The sequence below is a fragment of the Macrobrachium rosenbergii genome, chromosome 12 (assembly GCF_040412425.1).
Source record: "Macrobrachium rosenbergii isolate ZJJX-2024 chromosome 12, ASM4041242v1, whole genome shotgun sequence".
NCBI classification, from domain to species: domain Eukaryota; kingdom Metazoa; phylum Arthropoda; class Malacostraca; order Decapoda; family Palaemonidae; genus Macrobrachium; species Macrobrachium rosenbergii.
This window is the reverse complement of record NC_089752.1, coordinates 102,482,321-102,495,352: the sequence shown is the minus strand read 5'-3', so window position 1 is coordinate 102,495,352 and position 13,032 is coordinate 102,482,321. Positions and strand designations below refer to the sequence as shown.

Genomic DNA, 13,032 nt, shown 5'->3' with positions numbered 1-13,032 from the left:
CCCCATCGAGTGCGGGTTTTTGTACTTAGCGTTGTCCTTGTAAGCATTCTGAGCCTGCTTAATAGGACACATTACTTTGGCTGATCAATTGTACCATAGTAGTGACTTATGTTAACAAGCATCAGGGAAAGGATGGTCAGCATGTCAGGCAGATATACAGTCAGGAGTGCCAATCATTTGGAATATCCACTGGGTTCTTCCTAGTGTGGAATCTCAGGGTAGGTTGGCCTCCTTCCTGGAAAAGGTCTTAGAAATAGGTTGGTCCCTACAACTCTGCCATTCTTCTGATTTGCTGGGTAATCAGTAAGATGACCCTGGAAACTACTTGACTTCCATCCAAGTCTTTATGTAGGTGCTGAGTCTTATTGTTAAAGCCTTGAGAGAGATTTGGCCTTGGCCAACTGCTTTGTGAACCTTTTCTGCTGTGTCCCTCTCTGTGGAGTTAAATTTTATTCACAACCAAGGGGGTTCCTTGTGGTGTTTTATGGGGGAAGTTTGTGTTCTTTATGGTTAGGAGGATGAGAGAGATCATAGAATACCATTTTTTTTTTCCTCGTAAAGGACCACCTTGTTCAGTGGATTTCTGGTGATAGCCATGGATCTTTCGTCCTTTAGACAGTGCTTATCAGCCATTAGCAGTCTTTCATACACACAAAGTTGACGCTTTAGTTTGGGCTGTGACTCCTGTCCTGACTTACTTAGGCAGTCATTGATCCCCACAGCATATCCCTGGACAGAGACCTCTCCTGGTCTGTCTTCTAACTGCTTTAGCATTAATGTTCAGAGTAGGTGATCCTTGAAATATCATTTAGATTCAGCATAGGTAGGGACATAGTTCAGTCTCATCCTTTTGTTCTTGAGTATGTAGAAAATCAGAACCAATGGCTTTTGCAACAAGTTTGGGAAGTTCCCTGCTTTATCTCCCCAAAAACCTTATAAGGTCACTGTGCATGACCTTTTTTGCACCATACTAGCAGCTGCTGCTAAAATTAATTCCTGTCCCAACAAAGTTCTGATTTTCTTCAATTTTTTTTAAGAGCTTTCACTGTCAGGGACTGAGAACATGTTTGCCATAAAAAAAACATGTTTCATTTTATTCTGTTATGGGGATATTACTTTCAGGTCCTTGGTTTCTTTTCCCTTGAGATAGTTCTTATGGCTGCTCAGCATATTACATAGCTGCCTTTTGGACAGAATTAGCATCTCTTCACAGTTTCATGAAGAGAGAAATGGATGTAACAGAATCTCTCTCTCTCTCTCTCTCTCTCTCTCTCTCTCTCTCTCTCTCTCTCTCTCTCTCTCTCTCTCTCTCTCTCTCTCTCTCTCTGCAATATAATATGGTACCATTGCAATATAATATGGTACCCACACTACCAAAAGGATATTGCACAAATAGTGTACAAAGGTCCTTTACAGCTAGAATAGAAGAAGTTAAGGACCTTGACTACTGGGAAAGACTACAATTCTTAAATTTACGTAGTCTCGAAAGGAGAAGAGAACGCTACATGATAATACAGGCATGGAAACAGATAGAAGGAATTACTGAAAACATCATGGAGCTAAAAATATCAGAAAGAGCAAGCAGAGGTAGATTAATAGTGCCCAAAACTATACCAGGAAAACTAAGAAAAGCACACAGGACATTAATCCACCACGCACCAGCATCGATAATGCAGCGTCTGTTCAGTGCGCTACCAGCTCATCTGAGGAACATGTCAGGAGTAAGCGTAGATGTGTTTAAGAATAAGCTCGACAGATATCTAAGATGCATCCCAGACCATCCAAGATTGGGAGATACAAAATATACTGGAAGATGCATTAGCAATTCTCTGGTAGACATCAGAGGTGCCTCACGCTGAGGGACCTGGGGCAACCCGAACAAACTGTAAGGTCTCTCTCTCTCTCTCTCTCTCTCTCTCTCTCTCTCTCTCTCTCTCTCTCTCTCTCTCTCTCTCTTCTCTCTCTCTCTCTCTCTCTCTCTCTCTTTTCTGAACCTCAGACAGCCCAAACCATCTTTAGTAGGCTAATCAGGTACAGTTGAGCTGTATAGTTAAGCACCAATCTGATGGCTCATACATATTGCAGGATGCGATTTCCTCTGCCATTCTTTTAACAAGTTGATAAGAATATGTGGTTTATTATTATTGGATCTTCTTTAACAATAATAACCTACTGACCCGGAGTCCCTGCCCATGGACAAGTGATACCAAGTTCCCTTGAAACTTTCCTAAACAAATACTAACTTTGGCATATTGCCCCATTATCTTCAGATATGCCAAGCTGCACAAGAGGTTATAGGAATCATCCATCCCCTTATCATACACAAGACTAGGAAGCTAGTATTTCTGAGATTTCATGGATCCTTTTGCTGGTCTCTTATGTCTAATGTGTGTGGACTGTTTGTAATGTGGCAGAGGTCAACAACCTCACAAGTTCTACAAGGAGTGAGCCTCCTATTTGAAAGAGAAGGCTCTTCAACTACATTGGGATAGATCACAATTTTTAAGATGAAATGCATTTCTCATAGTGCAAACTTGAATCCTTTTTTTCTTTATCCCACATCTACTCAACTCTACATTTATCCCTGTAACTGAAGGAAAAGAGAAACACAAGTAGACAGGTGAGTGGGGAGCTACCCCAACTCACCCACCTACTTCCACCTGCTAACAAACTTGTTAACAAACTTCAGTGACCAAACAGCTTTGTGCTTTAGAATATTCTTATATAAAAGAATTCAGGTTTGTATATCTTGGAACAATGTAACTGACTTCACTTTTTTTCTTTAATGTACATAAGTAATACTGTTTTCTAATTGTTATTTTCTCATTTCAGAATTTTCCTCGTGAAAGAAATACGCTTCCATCAATGGTGTGAAAATTGCTGATGATTTTTTGCAAGAAATTTTGGTTTTGAAAAGATAAGAGGTAGATGGTTTACATTTTAAGTCTCTTTTGTAAATTTTTATCTCTTGGAATAGGAAATCATGAGTTAACTTTTGCTCTGTAGTACTGTATATTGAAAGCAATAGTAAAAGTTCGTCATCGTGGGATTGAAAGAAAACAATGAATTCTGATTCATCCTTAGAATATCCAGTGAAAAGTGAGCCTGAAGATCCATTATCACTCTCTCCAGATGATTTGGGTGGCTGTGGTGATGCCATTAATGATGGCTCCACATCTATGGAGCCATACCTGGAAATCAAGCTAGAAACATGCGAGTCAGGTAAAGATGATGGTAAATATTCACACGAAGTTGATGCTGCGGGGAAAGAGGACAATGTAGTACCTTGGAGCAAGATATTCATCAAAGAAGAAAGCGTAAAAACACATTTAGGGACAAGCGTGAAAGATGAACATTGCTTGCAATTTGAATCCTGCAGGAATGAGATTAAGAGAGAAGAAAGGGGAAGATCTTCAAGTGGAGGAAGTAGAAAGGATTGTTCACAGGAAAATGTTCATTGGGATCAAGAGGTAATTCGTACTAATAAGAAATATTTCCGAAACAGTAACAGTGAAAAATCTCTTAATTCTAAGAGTGTTCGTAAAACTTCCACTGCCAAGTATATCAAAGAGTGCAGTGACTGTGGAAAAATATTTACTCAGAAAAGTCTTTATATTAGACATATGAGGATTCACACTGGAGAAAAGCCATTCAAGTGCAGTGACTGCGGGAAAGCATTTTCTCTTAAAATTAATCTTGACACACATTTAAGGGTTCATACGGGAGAGAAGCCATTCATGTGTAACGACTGTGGGAAGGCATTTTCTGTGAAAAGTCATCTTAACAGACATAGCAAGATTCATACAGGAGAGCAGCCCTTCAAGTGCAGGTACTGTGAGAAAGCATTTTCTCAGAAAAGTCATCTAAACACTCATATGTGGAAACACACTGGAGAAAAGCCATTTAAGTGCGTTGACTGTGGGAAAGCGTTTTCTCAGAAAAGTCAACTTAACACTCATTTGTTGAATCACACTGGAGAAAAGCCATTTAAGTGCACTGAGTGTGGGAGAGCATTTTCTGATAAAAATGTTCTTAACAAGCATTTAAGGATTCACTCTGAAGAAAAACCATTTAAGTGCAATGACTGTGGGAAAGAGTTTTCTCGTAAAGTTAACTTGGACACGCATTTGTGGATTCACACTGGAGAAAAGCCATTTAAGTGCAATGAGTGTGGGAAGGCATTTTCTCGTAAAATTAATCTTGACACACATTTGTGGGTTCACACCGGAGAAACCCCATTTAAGTGCAATGACTGTGGGAAATTGTTTTCTCATAAAAGTAAACTTAACAAACATTCAAGGATTCACACTAAAGAGAAGGCATATTTGTGCAATACCTGTGGGAAAGCATTTTCTCAGAAAAGTAATCTTAACAGTCATTACAGGATCCACACTGGAGAGAAGCCCTTCAAGTGCAGTGACTGTGGTAAAGCATTCTCTCATCCATCAAGTCTAAGAAAACATTGCATGATTCACACTAGAGAGAAGCCCTTCGAGTGCAGTGACTGTGGGAAAGCATTTTCTCAGGAAAGTCAGCTTAACACTCATTTGTGTAATCGCACTGGAGAAATGCCATTTATTGGCAATGACTTTGGGAAGGCATTTTCTATGACATCTGCTCTTAGTATACATTTAAAGATTCGCAGTGGAGAAAAACCAGTTAATTAAAATGATTATGGGACTTTACTTTCTCAGAAGGATACAGTAGTTGTAATAATCATTTAAGACTGCAGACAACCCACAGGGAATTTAGTTGTTCTTGGGGAAGAAAAGGTCCTACCATGTAAGACTATGCAGTGAATGCTACAAACCCAATGTCCATGATATGGAAAGCAGCCCAGTGTAGAGGAGGAAATTTTAAAGAAGAAACTATGAAAGAAAAATAACAAAGAAAACATGAAGGTAACAAAGTAAAATAAATTAGTGAGACTCATATTACAGTAGCTTGTTTAGTGAAAAACCATTTGCATGCCCAGTACTGCCTGATGGATGGGATAGTCTGGTAAGATCTACATTCAAAGGGTTGTCATTCCCTGTAGAGTATTCACAATGAACTAACTCGACAGTTGTGCCAGAGGTTAATATCAAGATTTTGGATGACTTTAATAGAACTTGAATTATTTTCAAACACTAAAATGTGTGTCTGCTGCTAAGGACCAATTAAGGCACAATTATCAAAGCATAAAAACTAATAGTAGTAAAACATTTTGTTATAATAGACAAGTCTCATAAAATCTCTGAAGACTTATTCAGAACATTGATTTTTCTGCAGTTGAGGAAATGAAGAATGGATTTGTGTCTTAAAAGTTAATTTGAAAACCAGGAATGAGGCATATTTAGTTTCTCAGTGCTTGGCTTGCTGTCAAGCATATCAGCCAAATGGGTGCCTTTTCCACTGGACAGTGTGACAGAGCCAGCTAGTATAAGAAAAAGATGAACATTTAGATTATCACACTAAAAAATACAGTTTGATAGGAGCTTGCTGTTTTTGTTCCCAAGTTGCACTAGAAAGAGTTTCTTTTACAGGATGATTTTGTTGTTATTGAGCTGAACTTGTTGAAGCATAAGTCCCCTGAACTACTGCTCGTAGTTAGGTATAATTCCTTTTCAAAACCATTTCCAAAGGTTACAAGCCTCCTGTTTCTTCAGGTAGCACATCTACATGGCATCAAGCTTTTTCTTTGATTAATAATTTATCTAACTATTAGGGGTTCACATAATCTTTCAACAAAACTGCCATTTAAAGGAACAAGAGACTCAACTTCCTTGAACAACTGTGACTACTTCAGAAATGAAATATCATCAAAATTCCTCTCAAGTCTGCTTGAGATTTAATATATTTACGAGTAAGACACATCAGGGACAGCTTGCTCAATTTTAATCATGATCAGAAGTCCCAGTTTGGAGGACACGCAGTACTACAGTAGTGTTATTACACCAGAGGAATCACTGAATGCTGGTTTCAAACAGTTACCAGACTTGTGTACAACTTTATTTATAATTTGTACTCTGTCAGATTCAAAAGTAAAGTCAAAAGCTCTTGGGCCATGGCAGTCAGGTGAAACACAATTCATTTATTTTGGCAAGCAATGAAATCGCCCATAAATACAAAAGAGACCTCTGCCACCTTCATTTATCTTAGGCATGGTGATGAGAAGACATTAAATGTAGTATCATCTAAGTCTGGTTTGCAAGAGATGAAACACAGATGAAAGTTATACTAGATTGCAATAGCTGGAACAAAGTTAAATTTGTTATGCCTACCAAAACCTTTATAACTTGGACTTCACGGCACCACATTCATAATGGATCTTGCAGTAACGACGCACTACATGGTAACTACAGGCCAATTTCTTTTCTCTTTGTGTTCTGCAAAGTTACAGAGATTATTATTTTCAAGCCACTTTACAAGTTTGGAATCCAAAGGATTGCTAGCTGATAGCCAGTAAGCATATAGGAAGCAGTTAGGTACCTGCGATGCTATTTTAGATTTGACTTGCCATTTGCAAGAAAACCTTGATAATGGTTTTGAGTGTATAGTAAATCAGATAGATTTTAGTGCTGCTTTCAGTTTAGTAAATCATAGCACTTATACATAAACTTCAGAATCATGGAGTGGGTGGATGTATATTAGGATTACGTACTTCAAGATTTCCTTACAGATAGGCAGCAGCAAGGTGCTGCTGATGGGCTTTTTAGTGAACCTAAACCTGTTGTGTCTAGTGTTCCAAAGGGTAGTGTTCTTGGTCCACTGTTATTTTTAGTGTATACAGGTGATATGGTTGTTGGCCTGGAAACAAGATTGTTCAGTATGCAAATGATGCAGCACTTGTGGGTGCAGTAAAACCTCCACTGAGAAATGAAGCTGCCCTTAGTCTCATTTGTTACATGAACCGGATTAGTGAATGGTGTAGTAAGTGGGATATGAGGTTGAACTCCAGTAAAATGAAAACACTATTGATTAGTAGATCTTGTACTGATTTTCCATCCCATTCTCCCCTTCAGGTGGATGGGACTCTGCTAAATGAGTGTGAAGCTTTAACTATACTTGGTGTAACTTTTGACTTGCATCTTACTTTTGAGAAACTTCTGATGTAAATGTCAGCAGATGCCGCACAGAAGAGAGATATTGTACATAAGGTCAGTGCAACCTGTTTTAGGTCATTTGTGCTTCCTTTACCAGAATACAGGTCTCCCGTATGGATGTCTGCTCCTGCTAGAGGTTTATCTCTTTTAGGCAGAGCAGTGTGTGGTGGTAGTTTTCTGCTTCCTGATGTTAGCAGGTATAACTTGGACCATCGGCAGATGGTCTCTTTCTTATCAATTTTTCATAAGTTGTATTTTAACAAAAAATCTTTCACATTCACAATTGATCCCTGATCCTTTTTTCCTGTGGAGAACAACCAGATTTGCTGAACAGCAGCACCAATATGCAGTAAATCTGCCTCGCTGTCAAACTTCTGTTCTAGAGGTCCTTTATTCCTTACACCATTGGACTGTGGAACAGTCTCCCTGAGGATGTTGCATTATTGGAACCTCAAAAGTTCAAGAGAAGATGCAATTCATTAATACCCAAAGCAATTCTTGTATTTAGTGATTTACGTACATTTTTATCTTCTTATACTATTTTTGTAATTTATTTTTTCTTTTCTAATAACTGATCTCTTCTTTCTGTATTTCCTATAACCTTCTGTTACTTCTTTCAAATGAACACCATTTTCTTTGCAAGCTTGAATTTCAAGTCATTTGTCCGTTTGGGCTTGTTCCACATGAATAGGTTTCATTTGAATAATATAATAATAATAATAATGGTATAGGAAGCTGGGTATTCACCCCTAATATACAGTGCCATCTTCCTTGCGATGGGATTGCCATTATGTTTAAATAATAATGGTTACTTGGAGCCTGGAATGAGGGGCTGTAATAAGTGCCTCATTTGAGAAACTGAAGTTTGTGTGCACAGTACAAAATCATACTGTTTTGAGGCAGCCACAAAGTCACTAAAATTACTGTGTATTTTGTGAATGTTGCAGTACATCACATGACACAGTTTGAGGTCTAGAGGGCACAAATGAGGTCTGGAATGCACAGGTAGGGGATTTTGTTCAACGTCAACCAGTATAAAAGTCAATAAAAGTGTTGTCTACTTGAAAACAAACTTAAGAACATGAACATATGTATAAAAAAGATACTCAGAATCCTTTGAAAAGATAATCAAATGTCAGAAAAATTGGTCAGCATGATGGAGCCAACACACCATGGCAAGCAAAATACCATTCAGGATATCCACATCGACTCTCAGAAGAACAGTAGTGATTGTTTTAAAATAAAGGTAAAGATAGATTACCAGACATCCTTGACACTCTTAAGTTTCCTCAACACTCCATCTAAAAAAAAAAACAAGACTAAGCCTAAGATGTTTCTTTTTTCTTATGCATAAATATTGGCAAGAAATATATTTGTAACTGAGAACAAGGACAGAACTAGGAATTGTGATTGCCTAACTGACTTGACAACTTCAGTGAAGAGTGACATGGTGAGAAGCAGTTGGGTAAGTTATTGAAGATGTCAGGATAGAAACAGTTGGTAAAATATACATGAAATGTTATATGAACAAAAAGATATGCTTAAGAAATCGTGCTTCATGAGTTGCTAGTCTTTGTGGGAGCACAAACCTCCAGAATACAACAGATCAAGTTATTGTCAATGTTATTTCTCTTGAATAGAAAGAGGAAATAGGCCCAGATTTCTAGAGGGTTATGACTGGTCAAGAGGTATGGCCTGCTTTTGAAACTTTGAGGAAGTTAGGAATGTAAGAGAAAAAAAAGAGAAAACGTTTTTTACTCCATGTGCTAGAACATGTAAGATGTCTTGTTCATGTACTATTATATTAAATTATTTAGTGTTTATTTAATGCTTTGTGTTGTGATGGTATTGTACTTTAGATTGTTCATTAAAATATTTTTATACCCAGTTCCTGTTTCATTTTCTTTCAGACATTTTCATCTCAGTTAGTCTTTCTAGTGACGTGATTAATGTACATATGAGGAAAGAAACACAAGAATGGAGAGGCGATTTGACGCCTTTACAATTACTCCCCCTGCCCCAAGACAATAATTAGAGGAGCAATTATTGGATGAAACAGCATTAATCACACAGTCACTGAGGTAGTTGGAGTGGGCCCCTACTCCTGGAGAACTGTGGGTGTGGGGTGGAACCGACATCTGGGGTTGGCTCGATGTGTCCCCTGAGCTGCCCCGGACCCCGTTTTGGTGCGGGGGCGGGTGTGTCTGTGGGGAGGTACTGAGGGGGAACTCTGGGGTGCCTGCCTGCCTCCTCGCGTACTTCGCTGTCCAACAGGAATGTGGGCTTCATCTGTCGATGGTGACCCAGTCTTCACGCCCATGGATGTCAAGGAGGTATGCCTTGGCGGCCTGCCTGATGACTCGGTGGGCCCCCCTGTAGGGCCTGGTTAAGGGCGGATGACAGGCGTCCACCCTGACGAAGACGTAGGCGCAGGAGTCTAGGGTGGGTGGGCTGTAGGCGGTGGTTCTGTCGATGAAGGTCTTATGGCATGGCACGAACTTCTGTGTGAGTTCCCTCAACCTTTGGCCTAAATTCTATATTGCATTCCATTAGACTTGTCTTAGGAAGACATAGCGTCTTGGGGAGCACAAAAGACGGAAATTTATTATGATAATGTCTTAATAATTCTGTTGTTCTTCGGATGTTGACATTACATATCTAAGTATGCCGAGTCTACAGACCAGCCCCGGTTTAATGGAGAGCAAAGTTTCTACATCTCAAAACGTGGGATTAACAATCTCGGATTTATATTAGGAGCTTTCTGCCTGGAGCTGCATGACTTGGGATTTGAATTAATCACAGTTGTTAATAGATGTGTCAACTGCAAAATTGTAATGTAAAGAAAAACAAAGTTCATAGATCAACTTTGAATAATATGAAAATTTTTCATTCAATACGTTCACTTTATTTTTTTTTTTGACAATTTCAGTTTTTCATGTTTTATGTCATCGACCCAACCTGTTGGGTCACTAGCAAATAAAATAAGGAAATAAACCTTCAAGTGGTTCTTAGCCTACACAAATAGGGAGGTTTGAGTGTATCATGAGGTAATGGTGATAAGTCTGTCATTGTCAGTGTTAGTCTTTGTGGGGTCCAACCGTTAACACATGTCGATTAAAAAAAAATAATATAAAAGGCAAATACAAATCATATAGAAATGGAGAATTAAAAATAAAAAAAAAAAAATTTACTAAAATAAAGGAATGAAATAGCTTGCTTACAGTCAACAAAATGTTACCTTCACATAGGCAGACATACAGAAAGAGAGAGAGAGAGAGCGAGCAGTTGTTATTATTATTTCCCATAAGGGGTTAGTTCCGTCAGAGCACCTCATGCGGTGTACTGTAGGCATTACTTAAGGTTCTTTGCAGCGTACCTTCGGCCCCTGGCTGCAACCCCATTCATCACTTTTACTGTAGCTCCGCTCATACTCTCTTCCATCTTACATTCCATCCTCTCTTGACAGCTGATTCATAGTGCAACTGCGTGGTTTCCTCCTGTTACACCTTTCAAACCCTTCATTGTAAATTTCCGTTTCAGCGCTGAATGACCTCATTGGTCCCAGCGCTTGGCCTGTGGCCTAAATTCTGTATTCTATTCTAATATTTTATTATTATTATGAGAAAGTGATTTTGTCTTTCACTGGTATTACTTCGTTTGAAATTGCTTTGCTGAAATTCTGTGCTTTCTCCTGTTTCCCTGAATCCCCGTACATTACGCTTTTATCAGGTGATTAAAAATTTCAATATTTGATTTCAAGATAGAAACCTCCCTGGCTTGTCGGATTTCCTTACGGGTCTGGCTTTCACTAGTCAATAAGTTGCATGTCTGCTTGTCCAGCAGGTTGGAAAGACTCAGTGGCATCAACTGTGGAAAATCTGAATAGTTATGTAGATTTTGAACGCATCTTTGACTTCGTTTATTTCTTTTGCCCCATAGACATTACACCATTCGACGGTGAAAAGAACTCTTTGTAATGAGGGTTCATACAGCCATACCTGGCTGGTGTCAGCGGCAGTGAGTCCTGACACAGGAATGAAAGTAAAAGTGAATCTCAGGGATTGAATAACAGGCAGCATATAGTACACAACTATCATTTACTGAATAAATATAAAACCTTTGGCAACAATGACGCGACTATACACAGTACGTTTACTTAATTTAAAATCAGGATACTCGGATTCAAGCTCGAAGGAAACCTTCAAGGTTGCAACGTTCCCCTGTCCAGTCATTGGAGAGAGAGAGCGAGCTCTGAAACCCATGCTCCCCCTTCTTAGATACAATGATAAAAAAACATTGTTCCTCAAGGCTGCAACGTTTCTTCTATCCAGTTCCTGTAGAAGGTGACATCAGTGTAGATTCCAGGTATCCCCCGCAAGCCACAGGCAGTAGGACCGTAAGAAACAACACCAATCTGTAGGTAGGGTGGTCCTCTGGGTCCTCCCAAAACCAGAGGGCCTCCTGAGTCTCCACCGCAGGAGTCTTTGCCGATCTCTCCTCCCATGCAGATCTAGAACGAACATGAATAACGAATATGACCACGTGTTGAGGAAAGGAGTTAGATGGCAAATTTGAACACGAGAGAGTAGTATAGACATTTTGTCAACACGAGATGGCAAATTTGACAACAAGAGAGAGAGAGAAAGAGAGCTTAAATATTTAGTCACCTGCTAAACATAAGCATGAGATGGCATATTTGTTTACAAGAGAGAGAGGGAGGGTGCCTAAATATTAGCCATCTGTTAAACATAAGCATGAGATGGAATATTTGATTACAAGAAAGAGAGAGAGAGTGTGAGGTATTGGAATCCTCTGAAATAAATACACTACAGTACTTCCAAAAATGTAGAGAGAGAGAGAGAGAGAGAGAGAATTTCTTGTTTTGCTTTTAATTTTGAACCTGGAGTTAACTTAAGAGACATTAGACCTGCAATGGAAAAATTTAATGCAAATGGCTTGCTTGCTGTTCACTGAATGTGACTCGTGTTTGCAACGACCTTTTTAAATGATCATTAATTTATTTTACCTAAATTACTAATTGACTTTACAAGGGCTACAGACAGGCATCCTCCTCCCTGCCTGACCAAAAAAAAAAAAAAAAAAAAACTCACCTGTTCTTCGAAAATGGTTCCTTTAAAGGTCGAATTGCATGCGGTCTTCTCAACGTGGGGAACAGTGACTTGTAGGAGAAGGGGGCTGGTGGTGCCATTCTCAGTTATGCCCCATCCCGCCACAACTGCCTCTGGCCTTTCGAGGTCAGGCCTAGACATAGCACTGCGGGCAGAGAGGCCCTGTGGGGGTAAGCACACCGGGTGTATGTAGACACCTGCAAGATTCGGTGAAAGTTATTATTTTTTCTCTGTGATGGGTTTATGAAGAACGAACTAACATTTGTAATTCTGTTCTTTGTACTAGAATAGTTTGCGTCTTAGATTCTTTGTTAACTTTACAAACAAGAAATGTTTAGAAAAGAATTTCATAATTATTTTCTAGACAGAATACATGGTTACAAATGAAGGAAAAACTCGGAATGATAACGTCTTCAAAATCAGATACATGTATAAGATATAAATACCGGAAAACCAACTTGAAATGAGATAAATCAGCTATGTAACAAAATATACTGCCTTAAATTATCTTCTTTCCTGCTGGACATTCGATGACGATAGCAAAGCATCCAAATCGCCAACCACAACATTCGTTCCCCCACTCATGCTTTACACAAGTTGATAAAGTGATTTACCTGAGATGTCAATCTTCTTAGACAATCTGACAAGGGCAATGTCATCTGACTGATAGCCTCTCTTATTGTAGTTCGGGTGAATTATGATTTTCTCGTAGGTAACGTTGACAGAGGGATCCGCGCAGATCTCACCAGTTGCGGTCTTCTGACAGTCTCGGCCTAACTGCTTGAGGTCCCAGTCACCAAGTCCAATCACTTCCCTAA

The 13,032-nt window shown here is 39.2% G+C and overlaps 2 protein-coding genes across 6 annotated transcripts in view; one reads left to right on the top strand and one right to left on the bottom strand.

The window, feature by feature from the left end:
- LOC136843798 (zinc finger protein 568-like) overlaps window positions 1–8,972 on the top strand; it is a 51,053-nt gene extending 42,081 nt beyond the window's left edge. For 3 of the 5 annotated variants that reach the window (XM_067112546.1, XM_067112544.1, XM_067112547.1), the window contains one exon: window positions 2,833–8,972. In XM_067112546.1, coding sequence (XP_066968647.1) covers window positions 3,063–4,667 — 1,605 coding nt within the window. In that variant the 5' untranslated portion in view covers window positions 2,833–3,062 and the 3' untranslated portion in view covers window positions 4,668–8,972. The remainder of the gene's footprint in view (window positions 1–2,832) is intronic. The other 2 variants (XM_067112548.1, XM_067112549.1) reach the window with 1 other exon arrangement.
- A 2,193-nt stretch (window positions 8,973–11,165) lies between these two features.
- Window positions 11,166–13,032, bottom strand: part of LOC136843801 (phenoloxidase-activating enzyme-like) — a 13,500-nt gene continuing 11,633 nt past the window's right edge. The window contains exons 6-8 of the mRNA XM_067112556.1: window positions 12,829–13,028; window positions 12,197–12,411; window positions 11,166–11,595 (exon numbers count right to left, since the gene is read on the bottom strand). Of these exons, the coding sequence (XP_066968657.1) occupies window positions 11,389–11,595; window positions 12,197–12,411; window positions 12,829–13,028 (622 nt within the window). The 3' untranslated portion in view covers window positions 11,166–11,388. The remainder of the gene's footprint in view (window positions 11,596–12,196; window positions 12,412–12,828; window positions 13,029–13,032) is intronic.